At 48.9% G+C, this 23,458-nt stretch overlaps 1 protein-coding gene across 1 annotated transcript in view; it reads left to right on the top strand.

Moving 5' to 3' along the window:
• Positions 1–23,172, top strand: part of NINJ2 (ninjurin 2) — a 100,482-nt gene extending 77,310 nt beyond the window's left edge. The window contains exons 2-3 of the mRNA XM_054387108.1: positions 21,472–21,730; positions 23,012–23,172. Coding sequence (XP_054243083.1) covers positions 21,472–21,730; positions 23,012–23,172 — 420 coding nt within the window. The remainder of the gene's footprint in view (positions 1–21,471; positions 21,731–23,011) is intronic.
• The last annotated feature ends 286 nt before the right edge of the window (positions 23,173–23,458 follow it).

The following is a 23,458-nucleotide window of genomic DNA, read 5'->3' as shown; positions in this document are numbered from 1 at the left end:
AGAGCATTTTCTCCTCCTGTGGGGTCACTCCATGGTTCTTCCATCAAAAGTAACTGTTTGAGAAAGTGAGAAGATGCTGGGATTTTCTGTTCTGGAAAAGCTCCCCACAAACCAAGCACAAAACCAAAAACAATCACAAAACAAAAACAGAAAGAAAACAAAGCCAGAAACAAAACAAAAAAAAAAATTGAACCAAAGAACAAAACCAAGCCAGACAAAAAACCAACCTGCCAAACCAAGGCCAACTAACCAACAGAAAACCCCAATAAAATAACCCCAACCAAACAACAAAACAGGATGTTTTTTGCTGATACACTCCACAATTTTCTAGCTAACTGTCATAAGTGTTGTTCTGCTGCAGAACAGTATTACTGGGTCAAGGCTGTCAAGAGCAAGCACCAAGAGGATAAAGAAAAGAAAATCTCAGCAATACAGCAGACAGCAGGCTGTGGAGATTCCTAAATTAGCAATGAGCCAAGTCAATAAGTCTGTGCAGCCTCACATGCAGCTGTACCAAGTTGGACTGGGAACAGTAGAGAGCAGGATCTTGCTAAATGATTCCTCATTTAATCCATAGCCTAAATAAACCACCTGGAAATAGGTGAAAGATGGTGGTCTGTAAAGTGCCACAGCAAAATCTCAACTTCATAGGCAAAATTTTGCAGGCGACAGTGAGGAAAATCTATGCTAGGGAAGAATCTGATCCCAGGTTGCGTTGCCACTTGCCTCCCTCCCCGTGTACGTGACACCAGAGACGATGCCTTCTGCTGCTACCTTCTCCCAAGCTGAATTGTGAACCAGTGTGCATGAAGCAGCTGCCAAGCTCCCCAGCCCCTCAGTGATAACAGCACTCAGATTTGAAAGTGCAAGTGCCTTACCAGCAGCTGGGGTGGAGCTGACAGCATGGTCACAGACCGATCCTGAACCCCTTCCTAGCCATGGTTTGAATTTGTATCTCCCTTTTCACATTAAGAAAGGATGCACCTGAGTGAAGCGACCACTGTGACAGGCCTGGGTGTCTGTCTGAGTGCTTGTCAGCAATAGCAACTTAATTCCACTTGGGCATCCAGAGTTGCTGCTGTCATCTCAGACATCACTAACTAAAGTTTTCATAACTACCAGGTGTGTCCAGTGACCATGTTATGTTTCCAGATTTGTGTAATCTCAGGTCTTGGGGGTTTTGAATTTGGCTTTTTTTGTTTGTTTGTGGTTTGGGGTTTGTTTGTTTTTTTTTTTTTTGGTTGGTTTTGGGTTTGGTTTGTTTTTACTTTGTTCTGATTTTCATTTGGTTTTGGGGAGGGTTTTTTGTTTGTTTTGGTTTGGTTTGATTTTGGTTTTGGCTCAGTTTTGGGTTTCTTTTCTGCAACGTCTAGAGGAAACACTCTTCTCCCAGATGACAGTTCTGTTATCAGCAAGGATACCTAACAAGGATCAAACTCCTTGATGAGCTTAATTCACAGGAAACTGTTTGAGAAGCGTTGCTGTTGTCAAAGCAAGCACAGCTTCTGCTGAACTGGGATCCAATTTTCTTAATTTATTTCTACAACCTTATCAGATGCATCTTGCTTAATTACACTGGAGAAGATTGCCTCAAATGTACATAAACCCACTCTGACTTGCAGAAGTGCTCAGGGTGTCAAATGCACCAAAGCAAATAGAAGCTATTAATGAGAGATCTTGGGCAGAGAGGAACCAAATGAGGTTCAACAAGGAGAAGTGCAGAGTCCTACACCTGGGAAGGAAGAATAAACTGCAGCAGTACAGGCTGGGAGGTGATCTGCTGGAGAGCAGCCCTGTGGAGAAGGACCTGGGAGTGCTGGTGGACAACAAGTTCTGCATGGGACAGCAATGTGCCCTGGTGGCCAAGAAGGCCAATGGGATCCTGGGGTGCATTCAGAGGAGTGTGTCCAGCAGATCCAGGGAGGTTCTCCTCCATCTCTACTGTGCCTGGTGAGACCTCACCTGGAATATTGCATCCAGTTCTGGGCTCCCCAGTTCAAGAGGGACAGGGATGTGCTGGAGAGAGTCCAAGGGAGGGCTACAAGGATGCTGAAGGGACTGGAGCACTGCCCTATAACACCCTTTAACACAAATCACTTATTATATTTATAACAGAGAGGCTGAGAGCCCTGAGGATGTTTAGTCTGGAGAGGAGAAGACTGAGAGAGGATCTGATCAGTGTCTGTAAATATCTGAGGGCTGGGGGTCAGGAAGGAAGGGACAGGGACAGCCTCTGCTCACTTGTGCCCTGGCATAGTACAAGGGGCAATGGATGGAAACTACAGCACAGGAGGTTCCACCTCAACATGAGGAAGAATTTCTTTACTTGTAGGGGCCCAGAACACTGGAAGAGGCTGTCCAGAGAGGTTGTGGAGTCTCCTTCTCTGCAGACTTTCCAGCCCCGTCTGGATGTGCTCCTGTGTGACCTGTGACGGATTCTATGGTCCTGCTCTGGCAGGGGGGTTGGACTGGAAGATCTCCAGAGGTCCCTTCCAACCCCTGACATCGTCTGATCCTGTCAGGGAAACTCACCCACTGGCACTGACCACTCAATGCCTGCTCCTCTTTCCCCAGGAGGTCAAGGGTAGCTTTTTTCCTCCCACAGCTTCAGACAGCAACACTGCTTGCCCTCAAGTCAGGCACATGTCAAACAGGTCCCTGGCTGAAGCTACTTGCAGACAAAAAGCCATTCCACAGCTATTTACTTAAATGCTGCTTTGGCTTCCCTGATGCAAAGCACTTCCTGTGACACTTCAGACATATCAGCATAATGAAGCTCAGAGTTTATTTCCATCCACCACCTTTCAAGTGACTAGAAAGGCCTCAGACAGTGTAATTTCCAGAGAGCAGTGTTTTGCAGCACTGGTGCATCTAACAGCTGTCTAAGCAAAGCTGAGAAGCTCCCACTGGTTGTACTAGAAGTTCCAGCCCTGCCAGCCTCATTAAGAGGAACAGTACTTAATGGTTTGGAGAGACCACTACTAATTTCGAAGTGGAGGATTTATAAATCAATTTTTGCTTCCATAAGTCTGCAACAGAATGCTGGACTGGATGGGTAAGATCAACAAGATCTGATGTGCCCTGCTGCTGTGATGGAAGACAAACTCATGCAGGACACCTTGGCTCCCCCAGCTAGGCAGGAAGCAGCAACTTGGTCTTGCTCCCCACACATACCTGCTGTTTGCTGAGCTTTCTCCCAAGCACAACCTCAGCCCCAGGAGCTTTCTTTGGAGAATAAATCTTATGGAGAGTGACTGAAGGAGCTGGGGATGGTTAGTGTGAAAAAGAGGAGGCGAGTGGGAGACCTCAGAGCTCTCTACAGCTACCTGCAAGGAGGTTGTGGACAGGCTGGTGCTGGTTTCTTCTCACAGGGACTTTGTGATAGAACAAGAGGGAACAGCCTCAAGATGCAGCAGGGCAGGATTAGACTGGACAGTAGGAAGAATTTTTTCCCAGCAAGAGTGGTCAGGGATTGGAATGTGCTGCCCAGGGAGGTGGTGGAGTCCCCAAGCCTGGATGTGTTTAAAGGTGGTTTGGATGTGGTGCTTGGGGCTATGGTTTAGGGGTGACCCTTATAGAGCAGGATTCTGGGTTGGACTTGGTGATCCTGAGGGGCTTTTCCAACCTGAATGTTTCTGTGATTCTTGGTAGCTGTGGTAGTTTTAGGCTATGCCTTTAAATTTTTTCACAGATTTTGAGCAGAAAGTAGTAAAAATGTAAATAATTCACCATTGGGTGTAAAAGGGAAAATAATGATTATTCTAAACAATTCCATTGGAGGGATGTCTCCCATAAGATTTAGTTCCCAAAACAATCTCCAGCCGTGTGTTCTGCTTTTTCGCTGGGAGGATTTCTGACAGGCTTTTGCTGACCTTGACTGTATTGTTTGTCTGGTATTAATATAGCTCTGCTTCTTTCTCTTTCTTCCCTTGGAACAGGAGGAGGGGGGGAGGCAGGAAGGCAGCTTTCCCTGGTCTTTGGCCAGTGGGGTCTTTGTACTGCTTTGTTAATTGTCAATCCCTGTAAATCCTATCTATTTGTACACACTCATTGCATTCCATTGAAGATTGTAGTTTTGTTTGTAAACACAGCTCCATTTGCTCCCAAACTGAGCTAGTCTGGTGAAGTTAAAATTGGGGGGGGAGGGGAGTGGGAATTTCAACCCACCACAGTAGCCTATGGATGGTTACTAACTCATTTCTATTCAATAATCTGGAAAGCCCTCAACACTTTTGCAGTACCAAACCCCCTTCTCTAGGACACTCAGCTGAGATGCTATTCCCTAAGCTTTATTGTCTATGTTTTGGGGTAGAGGAAGTGATGGTGTATGTTTCTTCTCCTGACAGATCCCTTCAGAGCACAATTGCTTTAAATGATTGTTTTAAAAGCTGAAGAAGGAGAAGGAAGTCTGTGCTCTCTTGCATTCTGTGCACCAGCAGTAAGTGAGGTTGCACAGGATGTAGGTCAAAATTGGTTTCATTTCTAAAACTTTATCTGATTTGACCTTTAGTGTTTCTTTTACACAAAACTAAACAGCCACAGCAAGAGCTGGATGAGGAACTGAACCATAATTACTTCTTCAAGCCCTACTGCAGTGTCTTTCAAGTGGTGCACTGAAGACAAATTGAAGACTTTGGGAGGCTCCTGTTGACATCCAGGGTATGAAGTGTTAAAGCAGGAGAGAGACAGCTTCAGCTGAAGATAAATTTCATTAGAAGAATGTGTGTCAGGTGGTTGGGTTTCAACATTCAAAAGAACAGAGTCTGGGGCTAGCACATCAGATTTAAGAAGAGCCAGTGTTACCTGCATGGCCAGCTTCTGCAATAGCTCGCTTTACAGAGCTTCCCTCCTGAGCTTCCTTGTAAATATTACTCTTATCTTCCAGTCACAACTTAGTCCTGGGTCTTGTATATTATTTCAACAGAAAAGTACAAAATTAACTTCAAAAAAATAGATGATTGGAAGAGTGAAGAGGAGGGAGAAAGTGCTTTGCAGTTGCTGCATCTTTCTTTTGCCACGTGAATTCCTGCAGCACTCCATCTTAAAGCAGTTATATCTTTGAAGACCAAACAATTGTGCCTGCTGAACTCCTTGTCCTTAGACTTAAAACCCTGCTCTGCAGCTGGTCAGAGGAGTTTCCAAATGGTACAGTGTGCTTTGGCAATACCTCCTGACCTAGGGCTCAATGACTAAAAAGGGTTATATGCTTTCTAGACAGTTATGGCTGAATTCCTAGTCCACTGAGAAAAAGACTTGCTAGCACATTAGCAGAGGCACAGCAGAGGCAAGAATCCTTGCTGCCAGCTCAAGACTGGAGCAACCCTTTGCATTTATGGCTGAGCACCACCTGCTGGCTGTCTCACCTACACTGGCTGCTTCTCCTGCCGTCCTCTTTCCAGCAGATCCTACACTTTGGGAATTTTGATGGGACCTGAGATTTCAAAGCTAAGCTCCCAAACTTGGCAAGGCACAAGGGTGGAGGCAGATGTGATACCACAGCTGGAGGAGCCATTCAGGAGACAAAACTCTGCAGCTTCCTAACACCAAGGGCGGTGGGGCAAAGCCTTCCCCACTGTGTCCACTCCTCACTCAGCCTCAGAAATCAACACAAACCAAACAAGTCAAACATAAAAAAGCAATAGCTGCAGAGGTCCTTTCCTTTTCTGCCCAATTCCTGTGTGCGTCCTTCTCCCTGTTTTGATTAACTTACCCTGAAACACAGTTTTGCCTCACTCTCTCCAATACTCCCTGGCTGAAATGCAAGTTGTTGATTTTCTCACCTAGCTCCTCTGTTGTGACAGTGACCTCATGATCTCAATTTAACATCAACTACTTCATCCAGCTTGCCAAGAGCAACAGGCCTCTTACCTACCATTGTGAAAAAAATCCTCATCCTGGCACTTCAGTTCTGCCACTTTGATCTTGTAAAGTTGTCTTAATGGAGGTGCTTTCGGAGCACCTCTGTTGGAGTATAACTTAATTTAACGTGTGAGCTTGAGTTGAGGTGGCCAAAGATGAGTGTTTCAATTGTTTAACTTTCACTTAGCTCAGTGGAAATTGGGTAGGGAAGTCCCAGCACCATTTTTCAGGAGCAGGAGACATTGCTGGCCACCAGCTGTTTCACTTCCAGTCTCTGCCCAGCAGCAATTCACAGTTTCTGTGTAAGAACACCAGCACACCACTCTCTCTATCTGGTGTATATTCCATAGGCCACTTCTACAGCACACTCTAGCACTGCCCTGCAGTTACTATGGCTGACAGCTGCAGCAGCACCAACTGCACTGAAGGATGGAAAGGAAAAGGTAAACCAACCTTATCCCAACGAATCCTTCTGTCAGCACTGCAAGCTATAAACCCAAGCAACAGGATGACCCCACCCTTGAAATTTCTCCAGGAAGCCAAGAGAAAGCTAAACTTCATATTTCTAATTACCACTCTATAATCACCTTAAACCTCCTCCCTGGGCTTTACTGTGCATCTTCAGGCAGGGCCTTGGCCCAGCTTTCAATTACATTATTAGCAGGAACAATAGAGTCAAAATCTCCCAACTCAGATGCCTCAAGCTGTTAAACTCACACAAAGCAATGTGACACTTGAGACACTGCTTACATATTTTCCTCCTGCACCCAGGGTTGTGTAAGGATGGTGAGTTGGATCTTAGCTTTGTTCCAAAGGTAGGAAGGGCTCCCTTGGTGACCCAATTAACTGTGTTCCTCAGCCCTTGTGCTCTCTAGTGTCAACACCCTGCCCAGGATTGCCAGGTTCCCTACAAAAGCTGAGCCCCTGCCTAGAGCTTCATTACAGAGCTTGGACCCTCTGTGTGACATTGTTTGAGACCTCAGTGGGGTTGTGTGGTTTGGAAAAAATCTGCACCAGGGGAAAGGAAAGGAAGGGAAGGGAAGAGAAGGGAAGGGAAGGGAAGGGAAGGGAAGGGAAGGGAAGGGAAGAGGAAAGGAAAGGAAACAGAAAAGAAGGAGAGGAAAGAAGAAAGGAAAGACAGGAAAGAAGAAAGGAAAGAAGAAAGGAAAGAAAGAAAGAAGAAATGAAAGAAAGATAAAAAGAAAGAAAGGAAAAAAAAGAAAGATAAAATTGCTCTCTTGCAATCATCTTCCTTCACTCTGTCCTGCTGTCAAGGCCAGCTTCCTGCAGCAGCCATCTCCAGGGATTTGCACAGGACATGAGACTGCTCCACAGAGCCCAGTGCTGCTGCCTTTCTGCAAGGGGACTCAACACATGCTGGTACACAGGCTTGGGTGGGGGACTGGGCCTGGAACTGGCCTAGTTTCTTCCAGAATAGAGTTCCACAAGCACTAATGGCAACCAATGCTATAACTGCTTAGCTCAAGTGCTTCCAATTTGCTGTCCAGAGACTGTAAGTTGTATACTCCAGTTCAAAAGGCATGGCAGGGACACACTTCCTCAGCTGGGGGAGGATGGCTGCCTGTTTGCAGGCTGCCACATGTTGTTTCCTGAGCCATTGGAAGGTTCTAGAAAAGGAGAGAAAAGAACCCAGAGCACACTCCACAGGGCTATGCCAGGGCAGGAGGGTGTGTAACTCAGCAAGCATTATGAGAAGGCTTTCCCAGGGACTCTGTGGAGAGCAGCAGGTTTATACACACCAGGGGAGACCGAAAGAATGGACTCACCATGAGAAGACATGAGTGAGTTTTACAAATTAATGTCCCATCCAACAGCTTCTCTAATTAAAGAATTAACCTTTTTTTAGCTTAATAGGTCATTTTCATAGCTCCAGTTTTATGGACTAGAGGCTTGTTTTTAACCTTTTGATGTAAAGCAATTGCACCTCCAGGTTCTGGCTGCTCCAGGTTTCTGTCACATATGGCCAAAAAACCCTCAGGTTCTGGCACAAAACTCATCCTGACCCCACCTGGATTTTCCTCTTGATTCAGATTCATGTAACTAACAGCAGCAGGACTGCACAGAAGCCTAAATATTTCCCTTGCAATATCATCCCCAAAACAACGTCTGTGTGCCCCAAAGAGAGACAATAGATGTGCCAATGGAAAGGGAAAATGGGAGAGGAGGAACCAAAGGGAAGATTTATTTGATTTCAGCAGTGGGCAAGGACTCAGCAAGCTGCAGTCTGAAGGGAGGAGGGAGGCAATGCTGCATTTGTCAGCAGAGTAGATCAAATGCTGGGTTCTGTCTGCTGCAAGCTGCTTGCATGCTCCTAAGCAAGGTTATTTGTGCCTGTGGTGACAGGACAGCCACGTGTGAGGAGGTGTTGGGAGCACACAATAACAGCATCCCCTTCTTGTGGGATACACCTCAGCTACTGAAGCGGGAATATCTCCTTCCTGCCTTGAACTAGGGATGATTTTTTTTTCCCAGGAGATAAGAGGAGCAAAGAGTAATTCTATTCAAAACCTTACCTGCTCCCAGGCTTCAGAGGTGCACAAGTCTAACCTTAGCTGCTTAGAAGGAAATACCTCTGGCTCTCACTGAGGCATTTCTTTGAGTGTTTTCCACTGCTTGAAAGCTCTGAAGTTGGAAATGTTTCCCAGCAGAGTGACAGACTGTTTCAGAGATGTCACTCACATGCCTGACAGCTCTCCAACACACACAAGATCACTTTTCTTAGTTGTGTTTTGAGGCTACCCAAGGTCCACAGCATGCAGGTTGGAAACAGCTGCCTTCCCTAGGGGCAGTTTGTTTCAAGTACCTTCTTGATTCAGTGTTGCTTCATACCTACCCTTTTTGAAGGGTGCTTAAACTGCCATTCAAAGGAGAAATTAAGCCAGAATCACAGAATGGCTCACATTGGAAGAGACTTCAGAGATCATCTACTCCAACCCCCTGCCACAGGCAGGGACAGCTCTCAACTAGACTCAGCTGCTCAAGGCCATATCCAGCCTGGCCTTGAACACCCCCAGGGAGGAGGCAGCTACAGCCTTCCTGGGCAACCTGTGCCAGAGTCTCACCAGCCTCAGACTGAAGAACTTCCTCTTCAGCTCCCGTCTAACCCTGCTCTGCCTTAGCTTCAAACCATTCCCCCTTGTCCAGTCTCCAGACACCCTGATGAAAAGTCCCTCTGCAGCATTCCTGCAGGATCCCTTCAGCTATTGGAAGGCAGTTCTAAGGTCCCCCTGGAGCCTTCTCTTCTCCAGGCTGAACACCCCCAGCTCCCTTGGCCTGTCCCCACAGCAGAAGTGTTCCAGCCCTAGGATCCAGGGAGGTTCTCCTCACTCTCTACTCTGCCCTGGTGAGACCTCACCTGGAATACTGCATCCAGTTCTGGGCTCCCCAGTTCAAGAGGGACAGGGATCTGCTGCAGAGAGTCCAAGGGAGGCTACAAGGATGCTGAAGGGACTGGAGCACTGCCTGGGGAGGAGAGGCTGAGAGCCCTGGGGCTGTTTAGTCTGGAGAGGAGAAGCCTGAGAGGGGATTTAAGTAATGTTTATAAATATCTGAGGGCTGGGGGTCAAGAGGCAGGGGACAGGCTCTGCTAAGTTGAACCCTGGGATAGGACAAAGGGCAGTGGATAGAAACTCCAGCACAGGAGGTTCCACCTCAACATGAGGAGGAACTTCTTGACTGTGAGGGTCCCAGAGCACTGGAAGAGGCTGCCCAGAGAGGTTGTGGAGTCTCCTTCTCTGGAGACTTTCCAGTCCTGTCTGGATGTGTTCCTGTGTGACCTGTGCTGGATTCTATGGTCCTGCTCTGGCAGCAGGGTTGGACTCAAAAGATCTCAAGAGGTCTGTTCCAACCCCTAACATCCTGCGAGCCTATGATAGTGAAAGCAAGATTCGGGGGCAGGATCCTGGTCTCATTCTGTGCTCTGTCATCCTTCCCTGACCTGCAGTGATGCATCTTGGCTCCTCAGCTGGTTCATTTATTAAAGCCTGGATAACAGTTATGTGTTAATGCTCTGTAGACAATCCACCCTATTAAAAATTCACTTGAACTTTGAGGCACCTCCTGTTTTTTTAATCTCTAACAGAGATAGGATAAGAAGCTGTGACTGAGACCAGAGCTCCATTGTAGTAGTTGCTATACACACACATAGAAAATTACAAAAATAAGGGAGGCCTTTTCTTGGGCTGCAAAGATCTTAACATACAAGAATTAAAATAGTTGTATCCCCACTTTCACACAGAGTCCAAGGCAGGAATTACACAACAGCTTAGAGGCAAGCTCAGACAACTCCAACCCCAAGAAGTGCTTTTTTCCCACAAAGTCCCATTCTTGTCCATTTTTGCCAGAGCAGCCATCAAACCCTCTAAAATGTGACTTGCCATAATCAATCCAGGAGCAGAAGTTTCAGTCAGACAATAAGCAGCCCCCAAGCAGAAATGCTAACAGAGTTCAGCCCACAGAGAGCAATGCTGCATTCACAGAATCACAGAACAGCCAGGCTGGGAACAGCAACCAACCGTGGCAGCTCTCCAGCCGGGCTTGGAGAAGTGTTGTGGATGTGCTCAGCAGCAACCAGGTGCTCTGAGAGCACAGCCGTGCTCCTTTCACACACACCTCACCTCCTCTCCAGGCTGCCCATCACCCCAGCCCTGGCAAGGCAGCAGCAGCAGCAGCCTTGGCACAGCAGGCTCCCAAGCAAGGGGCAGCCCCGCAAGCCAGAGCCTAATGGAAGGGCGTTAACGCTAATTGAATCTGAACAGCCAGGGCCACGCAGCACTTTGCATTTTCTCATGGCAAAATGTAACAGCCTTTGTTAGAGCACTCCTAATGGTTTTAAAAGTCTTTCCAGCCATAACTGCTGTTCGTTCTAAGGTGACATTCCCAAGCAGCCTAGCACAGGCACAAGATGCTGCTAAGCTAACTTTCCTACCCCAAGGTTGCTGAATCAGAGAATTGTCAGGGTTGGAAGGGACCTCAAGGATCATCCAGTTCCAACCCCCCTCCCATGGCCAGGGACACCTCACACTACAGCAGGTTGCTCACAGCCACATCCAGCCTGGCCTTAAAAACCTCCAGGGATGAGGCTTCCACCACCTCCCTGGGCAACCTGTTCAGTGTCTCATCACCCTCATGGGAAAGAATTTTTCCTAATATCCAGTCTGAATCTTCCCATTTCTAGTTTTGCTCCATTCCCCCCAGTCCTATCACTCCCTGACACCCTAAAAAGTCCCTCCCCAGCTTTCTTGTAGCCCCCTTCAGATACTGGAAGGCCACAAGAAGGTCTCCTCAGAGCCTTCTTCTCTCCAGACTGAACAACCCCAACTCTCTCAGTCTGTCTCCATAGGAGAGGAGCTCCAGCCCTCTGCTCTTCCTCCTGGCCCTTCTCTGGACACCTTCCAGTACATACAGGTATCCACCCTGTAACCCCAGGTACTACCTTGCTAGTTTCTGTGTTCATTACCTGTTATAGCCAGCCTTGCGGAAAAACCAAACCCAAAACCAAAAACCAACCCAAATCCCCCTACGCAGACAATTGGGATTAAATTCTTAAGAAAAGTTTAGATCTGCAATAACACATTTTTTTTTCCCCTTAGCCTCTCCTGATGGCACAAGGCCAGATGCTCAGCTGCAAACTGACACAACTCAGAGTGTGCCAGTTCTGAACAAAATCAGCAGACTCAGCCTCTTTAGATCCAGGGAATGGCTCCATTTCCTGTCAGAGAATGAAGCTGAGTCTGACAGGTTTGAAGAAAGAGTATTACACACCCAGGTGAGACTAACGTCAGCAAGGTCTTTTTGGAGCTACTGGTGAGCACTGAGGAGCCAGAGAGCGGCCCACAGGACAAAGACTTTCTGAGTGGTAGCACACATGAAACTGGGAAAAACCCTCTGTAGATGAAAGGCCTTATATATAACCCCTGAGTTCCACTGCTGGGGGATGTGAGCTCATCAGCTCTGCCTCTGTTGAAGCCCTCAGTCATGTTCCCAGCTCTTTCCACCTGGACTCACACCACTTCCTTTCTGTGGAGAGCCCCAAGCACTAAGAGGGACACACGGATGTCATGATCTGCAGATGAACCTGAACTGCGGTACCTCAGAGTGAGGTTTACCCAGGAAATACTGCGAGAGCTTAAGCCTCCCAGAATAAATCACCCACCTAATTTCACCAGCTTCAGGATGAATTCAGTGCATCCACACAACACAGGGATCTGTACAGTAGATCTCAGTCACCTCTCTCCCTACGTAGCCCCACTGTGAGCATTCTCATTATTTTACAGATGCCACAAGATCCAGGGGTCTGGGGAGAGCAAGCAGGATGCCATAAGCCATGCAGCAAATGACTAATTAATCTTCTCACCTGAAAAGCATCATCGCATCAGGGCTGGAATGGTTCTGCATGCAGAGTTCTAGGTCACTGGGTGAACAGAGCACAAGGGACCACTGCTGTATGCTTGCCCAGGATAAGGTTTCTTGCTTGTTTGTTTGTTTGTTTGCTTTAATCTGCACATCTACTATGAACCAGAGTCAGAGGGAAGCAGGACCATTGGTCTGCTGCCATACAGCTGTTACTGTACTCCTTCAGTTTTAGATATCCACCTGACCCCTCCACACAGGACACAAACATGTTAGAGAAGTTCAAGCTGAGGCTCTTGCTTTAGGAAGGTCTTGTATTAAGATGATTTACATGAACACATTTGGGTCTGGCAGCAGCCTGCGATCAGGCCCAGCTTTTCTGAGCATTTTGGGCCATAAGCCATCCAGCTTGGGGATTTATTCATCTTAACATGTTCAGCTTTGTAAGCACAATGCAGGAGTCACTGTTGTGCCTCCCGGCTGCTCTTCCATTTTTTATAACTCATTTTCTCTGCTAACCTACTTTCAATATTTTCTTGTAAAGCTGTTTTTAGTCTTCTCTCTCTTTTTTTTTTTTTTTCCCTGCTAAAAAGCACTGGGATAAAACTGGTGCTAAACACCAGTGACTTGAATAGGGTCCAGCTTCTATATCCTGGCTTTGGAAATAATTGTTCCCACTAATCCTTTTGAGTGCACTCCCAATTCCATACACTCAAAGAGCTGTGTCCCCCCCCACCTCATACAAACACACCCAATTGCTTCTGTTCAACAACCAGAGCTCATGCATCAGCACAGAGTAATTGCCAGTACCAGGCAGCTCTTCAGCCCTCAAACCGACCGACTGCTTCTGAGCTGTGGATGGAGGTTCCCCCCACCAGTGTCCCTGCCCTTCCCACCTTGTCCTCATTCCAGCTACCTGGAAAGGAAAAACTATCTTCTGTTCCAGCTCAGCCCTGCAGCCTGCCAGTTGATTCCCAGATCCCTTCAATTTGGTTTCACAAATACACTTAGCAGGAGGGTTTAATACAGATTGGGTAAGACAGTTGAGCAATACATCATTTATGGTGCCCTGTAGCACAGGAAGCCATGAAAGGCATCCGAGAGCAAACTTGCCATGCAGCTACACAGAGTGCCAAAGGGGCAGAGAGAGGCAGGAGGAGAGGACTCTGAGAGCAGGAAAAATTTTGAGTGAAAGACAAGTTGAAAGGCACAGGATGAGAAGAGAAAGAGAGAATGGAAGGAGGATGGAAGGAGAGAGGAGGAGCTGCACAGAGGATGCAGGTAGGGGTGGAGGGAGGCTGCAGGATGAATAAGAGCCAAGCAGAAGTGTGGGCAGGGAGAAGCAGAGAGCAGAGCATGCGTGCTTGATGTGACAAGGAGGTCTCTGCAGGCTGTGCCTGCCGCAGCCGTCTGAGAATTGGAACCAACCGCCGTGTCAGCTGGAGGGCAAGGAGAGGCACCCCAGCCCTCCTGGGGGTCTGCTGCCTCAGGGCTGCTTCTGCCCTCTGTAACCTCTGCTAGCCACTACCAGGGGACTGCCTGCCTGGCTTCCCTACCCACCTCCAGCTCTTAGGTTGTGCTGTTAGCCTCCTGCTCTTGTGTGGCCTCGTTTTGTGAGGTTGTAGCAAGATCAGGAGGCCAGGCTGGCAGCTGGGTCAGTCAGAGAGGCTCTGCTCTCAGTCTCACCCAGCCACGCTCTCATCCCTTCAGTAACAGCAGTGTCTTACCTCAGCACTCCTTAGCTCAAGTATGAAGGTCCTGAGTGCTGCACCATGGTGACACCTCGTCCCAAAAGAGCTCATCAAATTGGCTTGCAGGTATGGGAAGAGACTCAGAAGGTGGATAAAGCAAATGGAGAGTGGGGAGTTTGGTGAGACTAGAGACCATAGACAGTTTTTAGCAAGTACAGAGGATTTATGCCTGCCCTTCACTTAGGATTCTCCTTCTGAAGGGGCACTGGCTCTCAGGTTGTGGAAGATACTGTTTGGTTGGAAAGCTCTCATCCAAACACTTGGTGTCAGTGAGCCCTCTGTTACAGTGATCAGTGACCTGTCACAGAAGTGCAGGAACACCTCAAAGAAAGATCACAGGCTCACAGGATGTTAGGAGTGGGAAGGGACCTCTGGAGATTATCCAGTCCAGCCCCCCCTGCCATAGAATCCAGCACAGGTCACACAGGAACACATCCAGACAGGGCTGGAAAGGCTTCAGAGAAGGAGACTCCACAACTTCTCTGGGCAGCCTGTGCCAGTGCACCGTGACCCATACAGTGAAGAAGTTCCTCCTCATGTTGAGGTGGAAAATCCTGTGCTGGAACCTCCTGTGCCCCTTGTCCTACTCCCAGGGTTCAACTGAGTGGAGCCTGTCCCCTCCCTCCTGACCCCCAGCCCTCAGCTATTGATAGACATTGATCAGATCCCCTCTCAGTCTTCTCCTCTCCAGACTAAACAGCCCCAGGGCTCTCAGCCTCTCCTCACCAGGCAGTGCTCCAGTCCCTTCAGCATTCTTGCAGCCCTCCCTTGGACTCTCTGCAGCAGATCCCTGTCCATCTTGAACTGGGGAGCCCAGAACTGGATGCAATATTCCAGGTGAGGTCTCACCAGGGCAGAGTAGAAGGGGAGGAGAACACTGGACACACAATGTCCTTAATGCACTCTATCGGGACCAGTCCTGTACATGGGGAGGGACTGAGATACCAGGAAAGCATTCCTGATTTATTTTCTGGGATTTATCCAATACAAATTGAAGGCAACACAACCATTTGGCTCTGAGCAGGACTCCCAGTGAGCAGAACAGATGACTATATTAAAAGGAAAAAAAAAAAAAAACAAGCAGAACTGGAGTAGCCAACAGCCTCCACAGAGACTGAAGTGGGGGCAGTGGCCCTGAGCACTCAGATTTCCTTCTTCCCCAAAGCATCCATGACAGGATTTACTGTTCCTTTTGTTCATGGAATGCAGCCAAGATGCTCACTGTTGTGTCGAGCTGGAGAAAAACAGCCTTTGCCTTGCAGAGCTGGCCATTCAGCTGGCATTGAGCAAAGCATTCCCTGGGTGCCCCTTCTCTTGCACACGTGTGACTGTGCCCAGTTCCTGCCCTGCCTGCAAGCTGCCACGCACGGCTTCGTGAGGGAGACAGTGAGCAGATGCCTGGCAGTGGCTGCTGTTCCTGCTACCATCAGCACTGCTGCCCATGCCCAGGCATGGCACAGAGGCCAAACATACGAAAACTGGCTTGTCTCATCCCAGCTGAAGTGGGAAGGAGTTGCAAGGAGTGAGGTGCCCTGGAAAAGCAGAGTGGCTAATAACTGTACACCGAATGCTAGAGGTGTTGATTGAGAGCAGGGCCTTTAATCTCTCTGCTTTCTGTCTGCAAAAAGGAAACTATGCTCCTCTTGTACCTTGCAAGATGACTCTGTGTGCTTTTAACCTTCATTAACTGATGTTTACAAAGTACTCCTAGAGATGCCAAGTGGCAAACTCTGTGCAGCATGGTCTGGGTTTTCCCTGGTGCTGGTGCTGTGTGTGCTCCTCTGCATGCAGCTGGCTGTGTACAGCCAGGATCCCTGTGCTGGCTGTCTCTGCACCAACCCCTCTGAGTGCACAGCCTATGTTGAGGGCTCTGCTTTCTTTGCCATCCTGCAACATTTCCTTTGGAGCTAATGGCAAATAATACAGCTTCTCCTTGGACATCTCCCTCTGCCAGAGCACTGCCATGAAGAAGTTTTCACTACTTGTTAGCCTCATGCTATCCCACTGTTTCTTTCAGGCTGTTGTCCCCTGGTTAGAGTGTCCCCAAACTCACAAATCTTACAGATTTGAAGTTAGAGCTACTATGCAGTTTCTTTATTTTTTTTCTGCCCTGAAAAATACAACAAGAGAAACTGCAAGTTTTGTAGAAATTACCCAAGTAGCTTTAAGGGAGGTCTGTGCTCCCCTCAGACCAAAATCTGCTAGCTTTGCAAAGAGATCTTTAGCTAGACTTCCTCCCAAAGTTTTCAGCAACTATTTCTTGTGAAAATGAGCACAGAAGAAAACCCAAATAAATTCTCAAAAGCTAATTTCAGTGGGAACTTTTAAGTCAGCTTCAGGGAGCTGTGGAGCTCAGCATGCCCTCTGGTGCCACAGCCCAGGTGTCACAGCCCCTGGGATCTGCCAGCTCCCCTTGGCAAAGTCAGACATCAAGTTTAAAAGGAGAAATAAATATGTTGTGCCATGCTGGTGGTGTAAGTCATCTGTCTTTCTACAAGAATTCCTACAAAAATTAAAAATAGCATTAGAAGAGAGATAAATATTTGCAGGGGGGGTGTGTGTGACATGAAATGTGGATGGGTGTCCCAAACAGGCTCTCTAGGGACCGGCATCGCTGTGCCACGCAGAAAGGGAATTCGCCTGAGGTCAGGCACAGCGAGCAGAGTCTTTGCAGGGAAAGAGGGTGTCTCATATGGAAAGCCAAACCATCTGGAAATGGGACTTGGGAGCTGAGACCCAGCACCAGTTCAGCCAACACTGCTGTGTGACTGAACTCTACCTTTTCAGGTACTAATTTCCCTACGTTTACAGCGTGCGCAGGAATGCTACATCCTCACCTTGAAAGATGAACTTGGTGTCTGATTTCCAGATCCAGGTTTCCTCTCTTTGACAGGATACAAAGGAGAGAAGAAAAGGTAGCATTCACACTCTGACAAAGGGACCCCTTCCCAAGTGATTAGAAAGACACCAGCTCTAGCCTGATGATATAAATCACCTCAGGTATGTCCTGTGACTTGACATAGGCTCTATTTGCCATGAAGGAATAATTTAATCTCCCCAGAGATTTCCTGTAGCCCCCCCTCCCCCCCAGCTGTACAGGCAATCCTGCTGTAGGGAAACTTTGAGTTACTTGTGAATCAGCTCCTGAGTCACAGCAGTCTACAGGATTGAGCTTTAAGACAAAGTAAAAGCAGAAATGGTCCCACTCTGAAGAGCTGTGCATGCGTTGTGGCAGCTCAGAAAAGGGAGTCACAGCCATTTCCTCATAGCCCACAGATGCTCCAGCATCCTGACTGATTGTTTAGTGTCCAGCTTTTACCATCCAGTAGCCTATTGGCCACCTTTGTGGATCTACTAAGCCTGGGCCAACCACTCTGATATTAGTTGGAAAGATCACACAGCCAAGCACAAACAAAGTTTCATGCAGTGCATTGATGACAACTTTCTCCTGCAAGTAGTTGAAGAACCAACAGGGAGTGCTGGACCTGATATTAACAAAGAAAGAAGGACTGGTTGTAGAAGATGTCAAGGTTGGGGGAAATCTTGGTTGCAGTGCCCACGACATGTTAGAGTTTAATGTCAATAGACAAAGAAGCAGGGTGATAAGTAAAATTTCAACCCTGGACTTTCAGAGGGCCAGCTTTTCCCTCTTCAAGATTCTACTTAGAAATATCCAGGGGACTATGGCTCTGGAAGGAAGGGGGCCCAAGAGAGCTGGTTAATATTCAAACATTATCTCCTCCAAGCTCAAGAGAAATGTGTTCCCTTGAAAAAAAAATCAAATAAAGCAAGCAGAAGACCTGCATGGATGAGCAAGGAACTCTGAGTAAAACTCAAAAACAAAAAGGAGGTTTACAATATGTGGACAAAACGACAGTTGGGAGGATTATAGAGATGTAGCCAGAGAATGCAGAGATGCAACAAGGAAAGCCAAGGCCCTCCTGGAACTGAATCTGGCCAGAGGGGTGAAGGAGAACAAGAAGAGTTTTGTCAAATATATCAATGATACAAGGAAGAGCAAGGAAAAGGTGGGGCCCTGCTGAATGAGATGGGAGATACAGGAACTGATGATGCAGAGATGGCAGAGTTGCTGAATGCCTTCTTTGCCTCAGTCCTCACTCCTCAAGAACCTCAGTCTCTAGAAGCAAGGGAGCAGAACCGGAGACATGTGGACATTCCACTGGTCAGTCAGGACAGGGTTAGAGATCTCCTATACCATCTGAAGACACACAAATCCATGGGCCTTGATGGGATGCATCCAGGAGTGCTTAGAGAGCTGCTGATACTGCTGCTGAACCTCTCTCCATCACCTTTGAAAAGTCCTGGGGAACAGGAGAGGTGCCTGGGGACTGGAAGGAAGCAAATATCACTGCAGTCTTCAAAAAAAGCAAGAAGGGAGCCAGGCAACTACAGAGCAGTCAGCCTCACCTCCATCCCTGGAAAGATGATGGAGCAGCTCAACGTGGAGGTCATCTCTAACCACATGGAAGACAAGAAGGTTATCAGGAGTAGCCAACATGGATTTACCAAGGGGAGATCCTGTCTGACTAATCTGATAGTCTGCTATGGAGTTATGACCAAGTGGGTAAATGAGAGCAGAGCAGTGGATGTCAAATATCTTGACTTCAGTAAAGCTTTTGATACTGTCTCCCACAATATCCTCATAGAAAAGCTCAGAAGATGTGGCATAGATGGCTGCTCAGTGAGGTGGATTTGAAAACTGGCTCCACACAGAGTTCAGAGGGTCATCATCAGTGGCACAGAGTCAGCTTGGAGGCCTGTGGCCAGCAGTGTTCCCCAGGAATCAGGGCTGGGTCCAGTTTTGTTCAATATCTTTATCAGTGACCTGGCTGAGGGGATTGAGAGTACCCTCAGCAAGTTCCTGATGATATAAAACTGGGGGGGGGGGTTGGCTGACACCTGTCAGGCTGTGCTGCCATCCAACGTGACCTGGACAGGCTGAGAGTTGGCTGCAGGCAAACCTCATGAGGTTCAGTAAGGACAAGTGGAGGGTCCTGCATCTGGGGAGGAATAGCAGCAGGCACCAGGACAGGTTAGGAGCTGCCCTGCTGGAAAACAGCTCCACAGAGAAAGACCTTGGAGTGCTGGTGGACAGCAAGTTCTGCATGGGACAGCAATGTGCCCTTGTGGCCAAGAGAGCCAATGGGATCCTGGGGTGCAGCAAGAAAAGTGTGGCCAGCAGGGCTGGGGAGGTTCTTCTACCTCTCTACTCTGCCCTGCTGAGACCACACCTGCAATACTGTGTCCAGTTCAAGAGAGACAGAGACCTGCTGGAGAGAGTCCAATGGAGAGCCAGGAGGATGCTTAGGGGACTTGAGCATCTCCCCTGTGAAGAGAGACTGAGAGCCCTGGGGCTGTTCAGTCTGGAGAAGAGAAGGCTGAGAGGGGATCTGATCAATGTCTATCAATAGCTGAGGGGTGGGTGTCAAGGGGAGGGGGCCAGGCTCTTTTCAGTGGTGCTCAGCAATAAGACAAGGACCAATGGATACAAACTGGAACACAGAAGGTTTCAGCTCAACATGAGGAGAAACTTCTTTACAGTGAGGGTGACAGAGCCCTGGAGCAGGCTGCCCAGAGAGGTTGTGGAGTCTCCTTCTCTGGAGACTTTCCAACCCCACCTGGATGCATTCCTGTGCAGACTGCCCTGGGTGATCCTGCTTTGGCAGGGTGGGGTTGGGCTGGATGATCTCTGGAGATCCCTTCCAACCCCTAATGTTCTGTGTGTGAACCAAAGCCTGTCAGCTACATGGAAGTTTTGCTTTTATTTCAAGGAAGAGGTTCATAGCTTGGTGTAGGTTCAGACTTTGCGTAATTTGTTGCCTTTGCTTGTGGTTTGTTGCCAGCTAATGATGCTCTGGGTAAACAGAAAACTTTCCTCCTCTGTCTTTTTGGGTTTTTTTATCATTTGGGTGAAGACAGCTAACAGGGAAAGTCACTTAACAAGAAATACAGAGTAAAGGTGGATGGCTAAAAGCAGCCAAATCACTTACAGCTTGAAGCCAGTTTAAGGGCAAGCAGGTGTGTTAGCCCTTGTAAATAGCTGTTTCTTTCCACTGACACAAATGTGTCTGAATGAATGAAGTTAGGAATGGTGCATTCCATCCCTTGTCTCACTGTGTTTTGGAGCCTGATGAAGAAATAGTGCCCCACAAAAATGTGGCTTTGTCCCACCTGCTACAGCATCTTGTCTAACACAATGGCCTGCAAAAAGCATTCAAAGGAGACAAAAGCCCAGCCACAAAGGGCCCTTTGAGCATCTAACCCAAACAGAAGATCTTTCTCTAATCCTCTCAAAGACTGAGGCCTGTCTGTGCCCTGAAGGAAGAGATTCCAATATTCCTTGCAAAATCCTTGGTTCTGAGTAATCTACATTATTGTAACAAACAAAGATATCCAGCACTTGTCTAACCTTGCCAAGCTCTTCATCACCACAAGAGCCTTGTGCCCTTTAACATCATGAGGCCAGTGTGAGAGGAAACTCTCCACAGGTTCAAACAGGCAGCTTTGACTGGGAGGCTTGGCTGACACCTGAAGCTGTGTGGCCATTCAGCAAGACCTGGACAGACTGAGAGCTGGGCAGAGAGGAACCAAATGAGGTTCAACAAGGAGAAGTGCAGAGTCCTGCACCTGGGAAGGAAGAATAAACTGCAGCAGTACAGGTTGGGAGGTGATCTGCTGGAGAGCAGACCTGTGGAGAAGGACCTGGGAGTGCTGGTGGACAACAAGTTCTGCATGGGACAGCAATGTGCCCTGGTGGCCAAGAAGGCCAATGGGATGCTGGGGTGCATTCAGAGGAGTGTGTCCAGCAGATCCAGGGAGGTTCTCCTCCCCCTTTCTCTACTCTGCCCTGGTGAGACCTCACCTGGAATATTGCATCCAGTTCTGGGCTCCCCAGTTCAAGAGGGACAGGGATGTGCTGGAGAGAGTCCAAGGGAGGGCTACAAGGATGCTGAAGGGACTGGAGCACTGCCTGGTGAGGAGAGGCTGAGAGCCCTGGGGCTGTTTAGTCTGGAGAGGAGAAGACTGAGAGGGGATTTAAGTAATGTTTATAAATATCTGAGGGCTGGGGGTCAAGAGGCAGGGGACAGGCTCTGCTCAGTTGAACCCCGGGATAGGACAAGGGGCAATGGACATAAACTACATCACAGGTGTTTCCACCTCAACATGAGGAGGAACTTCTTCACTGTGAGGGTCCCAGAGCACTGGAACAGGCTGCCCAGAGAGGTTGTGGAGTCTCCTTCCCTGGAGCCTTTCCAGCCCTGTCTGGATGTGTTCCTGTGTGAGCTGTGCTGGATTCTATGGTCCTGCTCTGGCAGGGGGGTTGGACTCAATGATCTTTGGAGATCCCTGACAACCCCTAACATCTGTGATCCTGAGACTCTTTCCCAGGCTTTCTAGGTAAGCCCTGCACAGGGTGGCATCAGCCTGCCTGGCATGGCTGTGCCTGCCAGCCTGGCCATGGTCTCAGGTGGTGCTGTGTGTGCTGTCCCTGCAGGGTGTGACTCCTCACCTGCAGATCTCTGGGCCAATGAACATCAACCACTACGCCACCAAGAAGAGCGTGGCAGAGAGCATGCTGGACGTGGCACTCTTCATGGCCAATGTCACCCAGCTGAAGGCAGTGCTGGAGCAGGGCACCTCCTTCCAGTACTACACCACCCTCATCGTGCTCATCAGCATCTCCCTCTTCTTCCAGGTGATGATCGGCATCATCCTCATCATCACTGGTAAGGCTGAGGCGCAGGCAGCCTGGCAGGGTGCTGCAGAGGCAGGGCAGCCTATGGCTTGGCTGGCACAGGACAGGGCAGCCCATGGCTTGGCTGGCACGGGGCAAGGCAGCCTGGCAGGGTGTTGCAGGGGCAGGGCAGCCTATGGTTTGGATGGCACGGGACAGGGCAGCCCATGGCTTGGCTGGCACGGGGCAAGGCAGCCTGGCAGGGTATTGCAGGGGCAGGGCAACCCATGGCTTGGCTGGCACGGGGCAACTGGAGGCAGGTTGTGGAGAGGGCTGTGCCTCTGCTTTTCGAAGTGCTCAGTGGGTGGTAGCTCTGAGCACTGTTCTTCCTTCCCTGGCCCACTGCTGCAGGAATTGCTGGTGCAGGAAGAGGGCTACCCACCCTGTTGTGTGCCCCTTCCTGTAGTTGCTGCACTTTCTGTTGTATTTTTTGCCTTGCTCAGGCAGGGGCTAACAGAATGATTTAGGCAGAGGCGTTCCCCATGCTCACCTCACATTTAACCAATCCCCAGGTCTGCTAATGCCATACAGACATCCATTAACAGCAGCACATCAGACAGGCTTGCCCCATCTGATACAGCAGTTGCTATAATGCATCCTCCAACACATGCCTAACAAGTGCCCCCAAAGCTGCTTTGTCCTGTGTATCCTAAGTGGCTCTTTATTGGGACAAGGGAGCAGAGGCTACAGGAAATTCTGTGGTGTGTTCATTCCCCTGCCCCACATGTCACAGCCTTTCCTAGTGGCAGCCACTGTGGCTGGAGCCAGCTGTAAGAAGGGGGGCAGGGGACTACAACAGAGGACAGGGATCCACAAGGCTGCCATTTGTGTGGCTTATTGGCCAGACAGCCCAGTGACCCAGGGCTTCCCCTCTCTGAGCTGATCAGTGCCCATCAGCCAGAGCTGATTCCATTTGTGTGCTCAGACACCTTTTGGTCTAGAGGTGAGGAGGGTGTTCATAGCTGTGTCAGCACATGTGTGAGGGCTGGGTGTCTCATGCCATGTCCCATGGCCATGCAGTGTGGGGGTCACAAGGCATATGCCTGGCTAGCATACAGAAGTGATCTGAGTTGGCCTACTGGAGGGCCATGGCACCTCCATAGCTCTGTCCTCCTATGTCACCCTAGGGCGAGCTGTGGCCCCTGTAAAGGCCCTGGCACTACTCTGCCAGCTCTGTGGCTGCAGTGCCCAAGAGCAGGGCGGGGCTCACAGGGGCTGGGGGTGTTGGAGTCAAGCTACAACTCTGCCTTCCTTTGTATATTGTACTGCACAGCCCGTTTGAACCTGAACGACGTTGCAAAGCAGCCCCGCCTGAATATACTCAACAACGCTGCCACGGCTCTCATCTTCATCACAGTCATCCTCAACATCTTCATCACAGCCTTTGGGGTGCAGAAGACTGGCCTTTACCCTAGGAATTTCCGACCTTACTAAGTCATGGGGCAACGGAGTCAGGTAAGAAAGGGCTGAGCTCCCACCGCTGCCAGCCCCTGCAAGGGATTTCAGTCTCACAAAGCATCACTGCCAGGTTGAAAAGAAGGCAGAAGTGCACAAATGAGCAAAGCTTTTCCAGAGGCACTTGGGTGTCCCACGAGCTTCTGGGGCTATTGAACAAATTCCTTCCTTCAGAGGAGGAGGAGGAGGGAGGTTTCTCCTTAGTTGATTTTTGAAGCAAGAACACCAGAAACATCCCAACTGCTAGGATTTAGCAGCAGCAGGT

This window comes from Indicator indicator, chromosome 14 (assembly GCF_027791375.1).
Source record: "Indicator indicator isolate 239-I01 chromosome 14, UM_Iind_1.1, whole genome shotgun sequence".
NCBI lineage: Eukaryota > Metazoa > Chordata > Aves > Piciformes > Indicatoridae > Indicator > Indicator indicator.
This window is presented reverse-complemented; position numbering and strand designations above follow the sequence as displayed.